The following is a 13,714-nucleotide window of genomic DNA, read 5'->3' as shown; positions in this document are numbered from 1 at the left end:
TGGCAGGGCCAAGATGCAAACCCTGGTTTAATCCCAGCTTCCACTCCCTTGACCACCTGAACCATGTCAAGCTATGTGACATTAGCCACTAAACCTTCATGCCTCTATTTCCTCTCTAAAATAGCTAAAATACCTTCCCTGCCTAACTGAGTTGGTTATTTTATTCAAGTAGGAAATATATGTCAGAAGCTTTAAAAAGTGAAAACCTCAAAACTAATGTAAAAATTATGATTCTCTGAAATAGAACTTATCAACACCTTCTTATTCTCTAGTCCTGTGAAATTGTATTTGTTCAATGGACACATTTAGATACACTAGGCATTTACAACCTTGACACCATGTGTTTAAGATTCAAAACAATATTTGAGAATAAGATAGTCTGTATATGCCATAAAAAAACTTTTTTTCATAAAAAATAGTTGAAGACATGTGAATAGACACAGTTCCTAAGAGCTTATTATGAAAGCTTCAAATTAATCATAACAAGACCCCCGCCAGCCCTTTCCACTTTGTTCTCCCACTGACCTGCCCTGATGCACGGGATCCACGGGAGCCCCATGATGCTCCTGGAAAGCACAAAGCTTCGCATTAATTGAGGTGATCTACGTTCCGCCGCTGAGTTGGTTTGACTTGTGAATTCAAGAAAACAACTGGTTGACTCAATTGTTTGACCATATTCACAGCTCATTTTATTTAGAGCAATCACACACATGTGAACTATGTTTACTGCATTTCTGAATAGAAACCACCTGTGTGCCATCAGGTTCCGTAAGCAGATAGCTTGAGCAGTTCTTTCTACTTTCTGTTCCTCTAGTTTGAGTTCCCATGTTTTGTATGTATCTGTTCATGGGGATGGTGAGTTGGACTCGGGCCCTATATTCTCTGAGGCCCAGAACTTCTTCCTCTGCACATCAGTGTGGACCCTTCACTACTCTACAAATACAGAGGAAATTGACAGACTATGAAGGGATTAGAGTGTTGAAATAAACTCGGTTCACGCCAGGCCTTCTGGCAACTAAAACATACTCCTTCTGTATCAGGGCACATACTTTTTCCCCTGCTACTGTGGAAACCCCACAGGTCAGAGCTCACAGCTTTCTTGTTTCCTACTGTGTTCCCAGTGTTGACGCAGTGCTTGATACACGTAGTAGGTGCACAGCGTGTGTGTGTGTAATAAAACGTCACAGTTTGAAACATAGGAGAGAATAAAAAAGCAAGCAAATGACTTTCCAACTCAGCTGGCATTTGTTTATTTCCTGACATTTCACGAATCACTGTGCTAAACACATTGAGATGTCGTAGAATCCAAGCGCGAAACTCTATGCACGTGACTCATCAGGAGACCTTGCAGGTATTTCCTTGCAGGCTATTAATAGTTGTGACAACTGTAACCAGCATCCGAATCCCCACTCATCAGCTTAGAGGCTGCATGTTAGGGGTGTGACAGAAGCCATGTGTGGACATGGGACAGAAACGAGAAGTGACTTCCCTAGAAGGAAGACGTAAACCGTACGTAAACAAGAAAAATATGAATATGCATATTCATGCCTCTGCTTTTCCTCATCCCACTAAAGAAAACTGGGTGTGTGTGCATCCTGGGCTTTTGCTGTCTGGAAGAGGGATAGTGAGGGAAGGAGTAGAAAGAATACATGAGGGTAAGGGGAATCCAGGCTATATTCGAAAGGCGTTTGTGGTGTTCTGAGAGGCGGTGGGGAAGACAAGGCTTAAGGACATTTTCTTGGAGTTGTGAATGTACTTCTCCTTTACCATTCTGAAAATCTTTTAATTTTGGCAAAATTATAGATGCACGGGAAGTTGCAGGTAATTCCTAGAGGTCCCATGTACCCTTTTTTTCACTTGTTTGTTTGTTTCCATTTGTTTGCTTGAGAGGTGACTCCAAAGGGTTAAACTGTCTGGTTCTTAGATTGGTGTTTTCTCTGACTGTGGTGTCCTGCTGTGACAGGCCACCTAAAGGTTCTGCTTTTAATGAGTCATATAGAACTCAGACATAGTAATTCAAAAAAGCACATCAGCCTAAGTATATTTAGCGGGCACAGTGCCCTAAAAAAATCTAAATGGATTGAGAAGTCTACCTACTGACACACAATGATTGATATTCATAATTATGATTACAAATCACCCATGAAAAAATATTTGTGGTCTCTGGTTAAGGAGACAAAAAAGGATGAAATGAACCTCTGGATTCTGTAGCCAAAAACCAGAAACAAACCAAATGCTCACCAGTAGGGAATCCGTTAACTAAATTATAGTACATTTAGTCAATGGAAGACTATACACACAGAAAAAATGAAGAGATCTATACAGATACGTATATAATCCATACATACGTATTGTCACGGGAAACATCCACAATATGATAGTCATCTTTTTAGTGCTATAAAAAAGTCTTTAATAGAACCCCATCTTTGCACGTGTTTATGTGTGACTCACCAACTATCTCCATGTTGTCAAATCCAGAGGTCATTTCTTTGTCATCTTCCTTGACCTCAGAGTAGCATGTGATGCAGAAAATGTCTCATCTTTCTTCACGTACATCCTTCTTGCTTCCTGTGACACTGTATTCTCTCGGTTTTCTTCCTGGTCCTTCCTTACCCGTCTCCTCTTCACCCGCTCTCTGACTAACCTCGAGAAATGGGCTGCTCTGGGGTCTGGTGTTAAATTCTATTCTTTTCTTGGGCTTTATTTTCTCCCTAGGTGATCTAATAAGGTCTTTGGACTCTAAATGCCATCCAAATGCTGATGACTTGAGATACCTATTTCCACCCCTGACTTTTCTCCCCAGCTTCTGGCTCAAGTTCAATTGTTAACCTGACAACACAGCAATCTGTATAGCTGAAGATAGTGTTTTGATCTGCTGCCCTCCAAAATCTCTCTCCCTACTCTCAGGTGTCCCTATATATGACCTAGCTCTTGCCTGTTTTCTGGTCTTATATCTTAACCAAGTTTCCCCTCATTTATTCTGCTCTGACCAATCCTACCTCCCTTCTGGTTCTTAGATAGAACAAGTTCATCCTTAACTCAGGACTTTTGCATTTGGTAATCTCTCTTCTGGTTTTGAGTTGGCCAATCCCCTCCTGTCATTCAGATCTCAGAGGAGCACATCAGCATACCTACAGTTGCTCTTATCCCCTGATAGCTCTCTATACCTTGTTTTATTTTATTCATAAGTCTTAAATTTTATTATCTGTCTCTCTACTGCAATAGTGTCTTCATTAGAGCAGGGAATAAATCCATCTTATTAAAACCTGTAGCCAGAATACCTTTGAAGAGTTCTTGGCACAGAATAGGTGCTCAATTACTATATAAGTGTGTATAGAAATAAAGTTTGGAAGGATATATACCAAACAGTTAACAGTTGTTACCTCTGAGTGGGCAGTCGTTGAGGAGGTAAATTATGAAATGACTTTCTACCAAGATATGTTTCAGTTAGTCTCAAATTATTTGAAATGAAGTTGTATTCCTTTAATAATGAGAAAAATTAGTAAACATATTTTCAATTAGAATAAAATGGTTAATAAAATTTTGATGTTTTAAAATAAACTATGTTTAATTGGAAGATGCATTTACGTGGGATACTTTCTTGAGGATGTTAGGTAAGTAACATGTTACTATATATAGTAAAATACCTATGATTCTGTAAAAGCGCTGAAACATGAAGCAGCAGAAACATTTCACCCAGTTCTCTTTCCTTTGAACTTGACTGCTGTATTTCTCATGGATCATTTAAATTGATTTCTTCTTAAATGTAACAAGATCAAATCACTAGTTTAATGCTATCTTACGCTTATTTTTCTTTAAATTATTATATTTTACCTCTTTATTTCGTATGTTCATCCTGAACAGGTTTACTTGTTCTTTTTATAAGCATACTAAATTTGTAATATTAGCGGTCATTCCCAGGTCTGAATGTTAAGTCAACATATGTTTGAGAGACCTTCAACTTATCAAGTATTGCAGGTTTCTGATTGTTTTGGAACCTCTTCTGATACCCGTGGACTTAGTTCAAGGCCAGTTATTTTTTTTTCCTAATAGGATGGTTAATTGTTTGCTTTGATCACTCAAGTGAAGCATCTTACCATATATAAAAGTCTAGCTGGAGTCTGTGTTGTGACACCCTTACCTTTCTCATCACAGACTCTCCTCCTCAGAAGTTTTGCATTAGATTTGCAAAATGATGAGCACCTCTTTGATCTGGGGGATTGTTATAGCAGCGTGCTGTTGTTTGTGGCTTCTCCTTGGAATGAGGAGAAGGTAAGGAAAGCTTTACTTTTAAATTGCATTTTTGTTCATTCATTTAATGTTCTTTTACCTTCATTGTTATACCATAAAGTTGGTTTTCTGTACTTACATACGCTAGCATTTTCTTCCTTAATTTTTTTAAAGTAAAACATTTTAATTTAAAATTTTGAAAGTATCTTTTTTATTATATCTCACAAAAGATATAATGGCAAAGTTTCCTTTTTAGTATTGACATATACTAGTGGTAATGTAAAAATGGACAAACTTGTTAAACATCACTGACAGAAATTTTATGAGATCTCTGTGTGTGTTTATGTGTGCATATAAAGAGAAAGTCTGTATTAGTAAGGATATAAGTGGTAAGTGGATCTGCAGTTCCTACCATGTAGATTAAATAGATGCTCTGACTAAATAAATGTTCTTTTTTCAGCTAGTTCTTGTGCATTGTATACACTCAGTCTAAGCTGGGAAAGAGTATAGAGCCTGCATTGATCATTCTATCACTATTTTCTTATTAATGATAATCAACCATGGCGAACTGGGAAACTGTTAAATGTATGAGACATCACTTTTATTTGTATGTATCATTTATAATTGGTTCAAGAAATACAAATAGAATCAGATACATAGCCATAGTTTATTTAACTTCTGATTGCCTCAAAGAGTATTGGGGGGGAGGTATGTAAATATTCTCTGCTTTGTCAATCTCCCAAAGACAGAATTACCCACAGCATATCTTCAACTGTGTACATTGCTGTGCTGTCTACCTTTTACAGGTTTTTTTTTTTTGTTTTGCCCTTTATGGTATTTTAATATTAACTACCAGGACTGGTAGTTTCTAGTTTTAATTAAACCACTTATCTGCAAACTATGAAAATAAAAAGAATTATTTTATGCTATGTTATTCTACCAAGAGGGATAGTGGTTTATGTTGGAAATTAAATGTTTATATTCTTAAATAAAAACATTTAAAATAGCAACAAAGAGCATTGAATTATAATCAATAACCATGTTAATACTTACCTTACTCAATTTCACTTTATAATGTGCTAATTTCTCAAAGATTCCCCTCTGCAACTATCATTACAGAACAATAATATATTTAAACTTTGAAGATTTTGAAAACTTCAATTCTGCAATCCTTTTTGTCATTCAGGATTCTATATCTTTAGAGAAAACAATCAGATGAAACATTTTGAGATACTTAGGCAAACGATGCTTAGAAAAAATATAAACACTAGAATGTAGTTTCATCTCTACACTGATAGGGAAAATCTTGTTGGCCTGGTTGATCCTTTTATCCTTATCATTGGGAAGAGTGAGGAGCACATATTAGACACTCAGTGTTTGCCAAATGTATGCATGGATGGATGGATGGATTTAGCTATCATTTTCACCAATGTATCATGTTACTAGGTTAATATAATTCATTCTTTTAGTAAAGGAGCAGGGCCCCACCAACCAAAAAAGTATCAATAAACTATAGAGTTTTGAAGTTTGAAGTCAGGGGTAAAAAATTTAATGTAAATAAATATAAATAAAGAACAATGTGCAATTTTCCATATTTACCATCTCTTTGTGTCTTACAGGCAAATGGGTGAACCACCTCTGGAGAATGGGTTGATTCCGTATCTGGGTTGTGCTCTGCAGTTTGGTGCCAATCCTCTTGAGTTCCTCAGAGCAAATCAAAGGAAACATGGTCATGTTTTCACCTGCAAACTAATGGGAAACTATGTCCACTTCATCACCAATCCCTTGTCATACCATAAAGTGCTGTATCATGGAAAATACTTTGATTGGAAAAAATTTCACTTCACTGCTTCTGCAAAGGTAACCAGGTTTGCATTTATATAGCATTTGGCTTTTTTATTTTCTACCTTTTTCTATGTCAATCTATTTAATCATTTTGACATACTCAGATGTAAAGACGGAGATGCTGAAGAGAGTTACCCTTACATGGAGATTCTTAGAAACACAATAAACCAAATTAGACATAATCTCTTGGTATTAATCATTTAAAAAGTCAAAATCAGTATAGCTTTGTCATTTCTTAATCAGCTTATGAGGGTGAAATAAAAATTAAACGTTTTACTGAACCGGATGGCATGGTATGAATAAGACAGGTACAAACTCACTCATGTCAACAATTTCTACACAAGACCCAGAGTGCAAGTTGGAAACTTAACGTTCAACAATTGTTTTACCACACTCATGCCACACAATTGTTTAATTTTGTTAAGGAATTGACCAGATATTTTGGCATCACTTAGATGAGATCTAAGAGGCTCTTTTATAGAGAAAAGATTAATCAATATTAAGTGAGTCTCTGCAAAGAAATATTAGAACTGGTCTCTGTTACTAAGTAGCTTAAAGTCTGGTTAAGATGCATCTACAAAGAATATAAAAGGGAACTAATGATTAAAAACATTCTTGATTAGTACCAAATTATGTGCAAATAAATGCAGAAGCATAAGAAAAATAAGAAATAGAAGACCAGAGTGGTTGTGAGGGAAGTGTCACTGATAATCTGGGACTCAAACTTGGCCTTGAAGGAAGGGCGTGATTTGGCCGTTTGTAAAGTGCTATGAAATTGCATGTGGGAAGGCCGGTTTTCCTTTTTTTTTTTTTAACAAGTAGAGAATCATGAAAGCATCTAATCTGGGTTTCAGACATTTACTAGTCCTAGGTCAGGTTTAATTTCTTTTTTCACACATTTCATTTACGGTCAGGCATTTGGACACAGAAGTATTGACCCCAGTGATGGAAATACCACCGACAACATAAGTAAAACTATCATCAAGACTCTGCAGGGCGATGCCTTGAATTCCCTCACAGAAGCCATGATGGAAAACCTCCAACTTGTCCTGAGATCCCAGGTGGTTCCCAAGCCCAAGACGCCCGCCTGGATGTCAGAGGGGATGTATGCCTTTTGTTACCGAGTGATGTTCGAAGCTGGGTATTTCACGCTCTTTGGCAAAGATCTCACAGGGCAAGATGCACAAAAAGCACTCATTCTAAATCACCTGGACCACTTCAAGCAATTTGACAAAATCTTTCCAGCCCTGGTAGCAGGCTTCCCCATTCACGTGTTCAAGACGGGCCACTACGCCCGGGAGAAACTGGCGGAGGGCTTGCGGCTCCAGAAACTCAGAAAGAGAGACCACATCTCGGAACTGGTCAGGTTTCTGAATGACACGCTCTCCACCTTGGACGACACGGAGAAAGCCAAGTCACTCCTCGCTGTCCTCTGGGCCTCGCAAGCAAACACCATTCCAGCGACTTTCTGGAGCTTATTTCAGATGATTAGGTAATTAGCAAATTATCCATTTATTTCTTCATTTTAGGTGAAAGCAGAAATTCAACCATTTTAACTAAAATTAAAAAAAAAAGTGGTACCTTCTCATGCTGTCAATCAAGAATGTGGTATTTACCCTTGTAAAAGTTTAACATGTATCAGTTCATCCAACCCTCCAAAAACAGCTGTGACTGGTAAACACATCTTGTAGAAGCAGAGACCGTCCCAGGGAAAGGAACGTGCTGGTACAGGGTCAATGTAGGCTGTCTGCACCAGAGCCCTTGCTCTTAACTCCAAGCTGTTCTTCATGACACCTCCTAAAGTCCATGAATTTGGTCTTTATAATCATAAAAATATCCTTGTGTGATTGCTGACGTATTGTCAGTGAAAAGAACAGTGCCTGTATCTTATTCGTCTGTGCATTAACTGTTTTTTCACTGTTAGTGATTGCTGTCATACTATTCGACCAACTCTGATAGCTGTGAATAAGAATCATAATATATTATTATTGATGGGATTTAGCTAGAGTTTGCCTTTTAAAACTGTATATTAAAAAAAAACCTGTATGTAACATATATTTTGCATAATGTGATGTCTTCCCAGAGTGATAGTCTTTTGGGAATTTGACATTCAAATGGTTTATTGAACTATTCCAGTTCAATTGGATGTTGAGTGTCCCATAGACACAAAATTGTGTCCCATAGACACAAAATTATTATTCCATAGGATTGGGAATGCCAAAGTTCCATTGAAGGCTGATAATTTTATGTCTTTAATATAAAAATATTTTTTAAACAATTTCAGATATAAAAAACCATTACTAATCTTTCTCAAAGTTTAAATGCCTTCTGAAGTTTTTACTTGAGAAAGCTCTTTCTGGAATAAATTCACATATTTACAGTGAGGTTACAACATCAGTTTTCTATCCTATAGGTAATAGTAGCCATTTCACGATAAGCACGCAAAGACTTACCAGTCAAACATTTCTGAGACTCAGTTTACTGTGATCATGTTATATGGCTACATTACCATGGCACTGAGGAGCCAGTAAACGTCAATGCACTGAAGTGAAGTAGCATTCATTTCACCAGTCAAAGTGTTAGAACAATAAATTATTATATAAATGGAAAAGCTGTTCTACGTGGAATCACATGCATGTTAAGAGTAAATTTAAATTTCCTTTGGCATTTTAGCCAGTACTTTAGAATTGTTATCTTGGATGCAATTTTCTTTCTCAATTGCCATGCATATGACTAATTTAACCATTTAATCCTTATTAGAAACATTTATTTATAAAAGTCTGGTCAAAGTTTTACTTCTATGTAGCAGGACCCTTTTATTTTTTATAAATTTATTTATTTTATTTATTTATTTTTGGCTGCATTGGGTCTTCATTGCTGCGCGCAGGCTTTCTCTAGTTGCGGCGAGCGGGGGCTACTCTTCGTTGTGGCGCACAGGCTTCTCATTGCGGTGGCTTCTCTTGCTGCGGAGCACGGGCTCTAGGCACGCAGGCTTCAGTAGTTGCAGCATGAGGGCTCAGTAGTTGTGGCTCGCAGGCTTAGTTGCTCTGCGGCATGTGGGATCTTCCCGGACCAGAGCTCGAACAGGTGTCCCCTGCATTGGCAGGCGGATTCTCAACCACTGCGCCACCAGGGAAGCCCACGGGACACGTTTAAGGCAACAGTTCTTGCTAACATCCAAGGACTTAAAACACAGCTATAAAATAGAGTAAAAAATAAATGGGAATGTCCCTTTCCCACCTTCTCTGTATCTTGACCACCTGGTTAAAAGAAGGGGAAACCGTCTATTCGTTTGCAGACCTTTTGGTAGAGAAAAAGCTGTTCTGTACATCTTTTCTTTTCTCTTAACCTTTCATAGGAACCCGGAGGCAATGAAAGCGGCCACTGAAGAAGTGAATAAAATGCTAGAGAACGCTGGTCAAAAAATTAGCTTTGAAGACAATCCAATTTATTTGAACCGGATACAACTGGATGACATGCCTGTGCTAGGTGTGTTTGCTGTGTTGTTACATGTCATTTACTGCATCCTCCTAACAGGAATTGTCAGTACACATCAAGCACTTACTTGTTGCATACTTACTTACTTGTTCGGAAAAACCTGAACTTTTTTTGCCAACTCAATATTTGTGTATAACAAGTGAGGAAATGGGCACTTAGAGGTTACGTCACTGCCCGGGATTGGATGGTGGAACCAATGACAGCGATAATGTGGACCTCTTGACCTTGCACTTTCAACCTCTTCTCTGTGCTGCCCTGCTCTGCCTCATTTGTTACTGCTCTGACCAGTCATCTTATAGTTAATGGGCTACTCATTTTCATGAAATGAAAGGGGGAAAAGTACCATAATGAAACCGCAATTAGCTGCATGGGTTGGGTGGTGGGGCGGAAAGGTTATTTCATTGAAAAAATGTTGGCTTCTGTGGATTTTATAGAAATACAAAAGTACCATATTTTTAGAGTAAGAAAGGGTTTTCTCTTTGTTTTTGTTATGTTTCTCTAGAGGAAATAAGCCAACGTATGCTTTCAGGGGCAGTGTGTCTCAGCGGAAGGGACTAGGGCGGCAAGGAGCACAGGCTCCACGTGGGACTCTGCCTGCCGTAGAAACCACGGACGTGTCATTTCACTTTTCGGGGTCTCATTTTCTCACTTGCGAAATAAATTGCTAACATGCTATGATTTTATGCACAGTCATGTGACGAGCACTTAACGCATGACAATTAAAAGGACAGGGACCGGAAGGTCAGGCGAGACTTTCTCATCCTATATTTCAGCTATCCTCCGCGTGTTCTTTGTGTCCATTTATGCCCTTACCAGAATGCAGGGCATAATCACACAACATCAGATAGCGTAATGATAAAATTGGGTTCTTGTAAACACCGAAGTGAAGCTGCATTAAACATCTGGAAAACTATTTCTATGTAAAAGTGTTAGTATATTAAATCTCAAAAGTGATAAACTTTGACTAATTCACATGAAAGTGATTTACTGATGTTTTCCAATTGTATTAGCTGTCTAGTGTCTTGTAGAAATAAGATTATTTTTCCATAAAATTATGAAAGTCTAGCTCCCATTGATGACCAAGAAGATCGTATCTTTACCAAAAGATTATTAACTCAGATTATCAGATTAAAAATACATTCAGACACAACTGAATCATTGATCACAGCACAGAAAAAGTTTGAGAAATTTTTATCTGGCCAGCTTCCCACAGTCTCTTTAGGTTTGTGTTATAGGCTGCTAGAAGTATTTCAGACTCTACATTACGTGGCCTTTATAAATACTTTGTTCTTCCTTCTCCCTTTCCTCTCCTCCTTTCTTCCTTTTAAAATCTTTAGACAGTATCATCAAGGAGTCTCTGAGGCTTTCCAGTGCTTCCCTCAACATCCGGACTGCTAAAGAGGATTTCACTTTGCACCTCCAGGATGGTTCCTATAATATCCGCAAAGATGACATCATAGCTCTTTATCCGCAGTTAATGCATTTAGATCCAGAAATCTACCCAGACCCTTTGGTAAGTGACTGTTCATCAAAGTTCAGAATCCAGAAAAAAAAAAAAAAAATTCAGTATCCAGGTGATGTCTACCCAGATTGAAATAAAGAAGAAATTTACCATTGCAGAATTCATTTGATCATTGAAACCACAGGGACTGTCTCTTTTATTAATGTCAAATATTTATCTAATTTGGAGAATTTGGATGACAGCTTGAAATTTTAATTTTTATTCCTGGTATTGGTCATCACATAATCTCTACTAGATTATATCTGCAGTTGTGATAATAAAGCTGCTGCCCTTCTTCTTCTTTAAAAAGTGCCTGCTCCCAAATCCAGGAAATTAGGGGCTAATATACTGACTCCTCTAGCTCCTGATTTGAATCCTTCTTTCTAGTTCTGCCTAACAGAGGGAGGAACTAGTTGCCCAGGCGGGATAGGAGGTATAAAGGTTTCTCTTTCCCACCAGTTCTCCTCAAGTTCCAGCTTCTTATTACTTTCTGATTCAAGGTGGGGTATTTGTTAAATTACTCATAGATTGGATTAAAAAAGAAAATTACTCTTTGGAACTTCCAGGTTAAGAAAAAGATAAATTCCTTTTAAACCAGCTTATACATTTGTTTTCTTTGTATCTTTATTGCAGACATTTAAATATGATCGCTATCTTGATGAAAATGGGAAGACAAAGACCGCCTTCTATAGTAATGGACTCAAGTTAAAGTACTACTACATGCCCTTTGGGTCAGGGGCAACTATATGTCCTGGAAGATTATTTGCTGTCCAGGAAATCAAGCAGTTTTTGATTCTGATGCTTTCCTATTTTGAACTGGAGCTTGTGGAGAGCTGTGTTCAATGTCCCCCTTTGGACCAGTCCCGTGCAGGCCTGGGCATTTTACCACCATTAAATGATATTGAGTTTAGATATAAATTCAAACATCTGTGAACATATGCTTGGAAAAGAGGACCCCTGATGCTGTTACAAGACTGCAGAGCACCATCATTTCCCAGTCCCTTTGGACAGACATGCTTAGTGGTGGTAGAATGGATACAGCAGGTCCAGTTCTGTTCACCAGCGCTTGCTTGTGAATCTTAACATCTTGTTGATGGTTTGCAGAGGCTATTTCAGACCCTGCAAGTGAAAAAAAAACTAGTTCCTAGAAGCACAATTATTTGTTTTCATTTCAATACGTCAGTGAATGTTCATATAGCCACGGACTGAACTTCATTATTTTCAGAGGAAAAAGTCTTTTTTTTTTTTTTTTCCAGAATGAAGATATTCCAATTGGCAAAATTTCTTTTTTTTTCCTAAGGAAACTGCTTTATTTTTATAAAAACCACCCAACAGTTATGCAAAACATACACATTCACGTTTTAGTGAAACTGCATGACTTTTTGACCAGATATGGGGCCGTACGGGTGTAGATGTATATTATAAAGGATATTTTAAAGGATTATATCATGCCTTCTAATAAAAAGAAAATGTTTTCAGCTTTCCTTATATCCAGTATTCATGGCTTTTAAAATGACGATCTTGATGTCCTGAGAACATTAAAGATGGTTTTAATATATTCTCTTTAGGGTTTAATTTATTTTTGCTGGAAACTCTAATGTCTGTGTCAGGTTTCAATGATCTTGTCTATCATTAGATTTCATATTAATTGGAAGTGTTTTTTTCAGAAAAGGCAGTTTTTTTCTGATATTACTAAATATACATCTATGAAAAGAATAATTTCTTTTAAAATATTTTAAGTACTGGAGTTATCAGCTATAATATTTTTATTGATATTTCTCTATGTATTTATATGTAAATTATATTTAACTTTTTCCTTGTACTACAAATACTAAGAACATATTATAACATTTGATAATGTTGAAATGATTCACCTTTCAGAAATAAAAGTGTGAATTTGTATGTTTTAAATTTTTAAATGTTCCGAATGTTTAAAGCATTTACCTACTGATAAGCTGCAACAATTTTGTTCATTATTCATTTCTTAGAAAAAGCAAAATAATTATTCACTCAAAAATCTGCACACTTCATAAAATTCATTAAAGATTTTTAATCTTGCTATTTATTAAATTTATTAATAACTAAATTTATTAATAATATTATCATGGAATTATCTCCTACATAGGTTATTTTTCATACCAAGAAAACTAAACTTATTTAGATGTGGCTCAAGATGAACAAAATTCTTTTACAGAAAATTTGTTTTAAGCTAAATTTCTAACGTGGTTTCCTTTACTAATATGTTTTATATAGGCACCTCTTGGAGATAGTGCAGGTTTGGTTCCAGATCTCCCCTATAAAGCAAGTCACATGAATTTTTTGGTTTCCCAGTGCAAATAAAAGTTATGTTTTTACACTATATTTTAGTCTATTAAGTGTGCAATAGCATTATATCTAAAAAAAAAGTACATACCTTAATTAAAAAATACTTTATTGCTAAAAAGTGCTAATCATATGATGGTTTCAACTTCTTTGAAAATTGGAGTCAGTCCTCTCAAATCCTGCCACTGCTATATCAACTAAATGTATATATTCTAAATTCTTTGTTGTCACTTCAATAACCTTCACAGTATCTTCGCCAGGAATAGATTCCATCCCAAGATACCACTTTCTTTGCTCATCCATAAGAAGAACTCATCA

At 36.8% G+C, this 13,714-nt stretch overlaps 1 protein-coding gene across 1 annotated transcript; it reads left to right on the top strand.

Annotated features, from left to right (window-relative positions):
• The first annotated feature begins 3,484 nt into the window (after window positions 1–3,484).
• CYP7A1 (cytochrome P450 family 7 subfamily A member 1) lies at window positions 3,485–12,327 on the top strand. The gene is made up of 6 exons (XM_082433026.1): window positions 3,485–4,272; window positions 5,850–6,090; window positions 6,990–7,567; window positions 9,434–9,564; window positions 10,911–11,086; window positions 11,708–12,327. The coding sequence occupies exons 1-6, from the start codon at window positions 4,193–4,195 to the stop codon at window positions 12,005–12,007; spliced, it is 1,506 nt and encodes a 501-aa protein (XP_082289152.1). The 5' UTR covers window positions 3,485–4,192; the 3' UTR covers window positions 12,008–12,327.
• Window positions 12,328–13,714: the final 1,387 nt, after the last annotated feature.

The sequence above is a fragment of the Balaenoptera physalus genome (genome assembly GCF_965194825.1).
Source record: "Balaenoptera physalus genome assembly, chromosome: 17".
Lineage (NCBI taxonomy): Eukaryota > Metazoa > Chordata > Mammalia > Artiodactyla > Balaenopteridae > Balaenoptera > Balaenoptera physalus.
The sequence above is the reverse complement of the archived record's forward strand: the minus strand, read 5'-3'. Positions and strand labels throughout refer to the sequence as shown.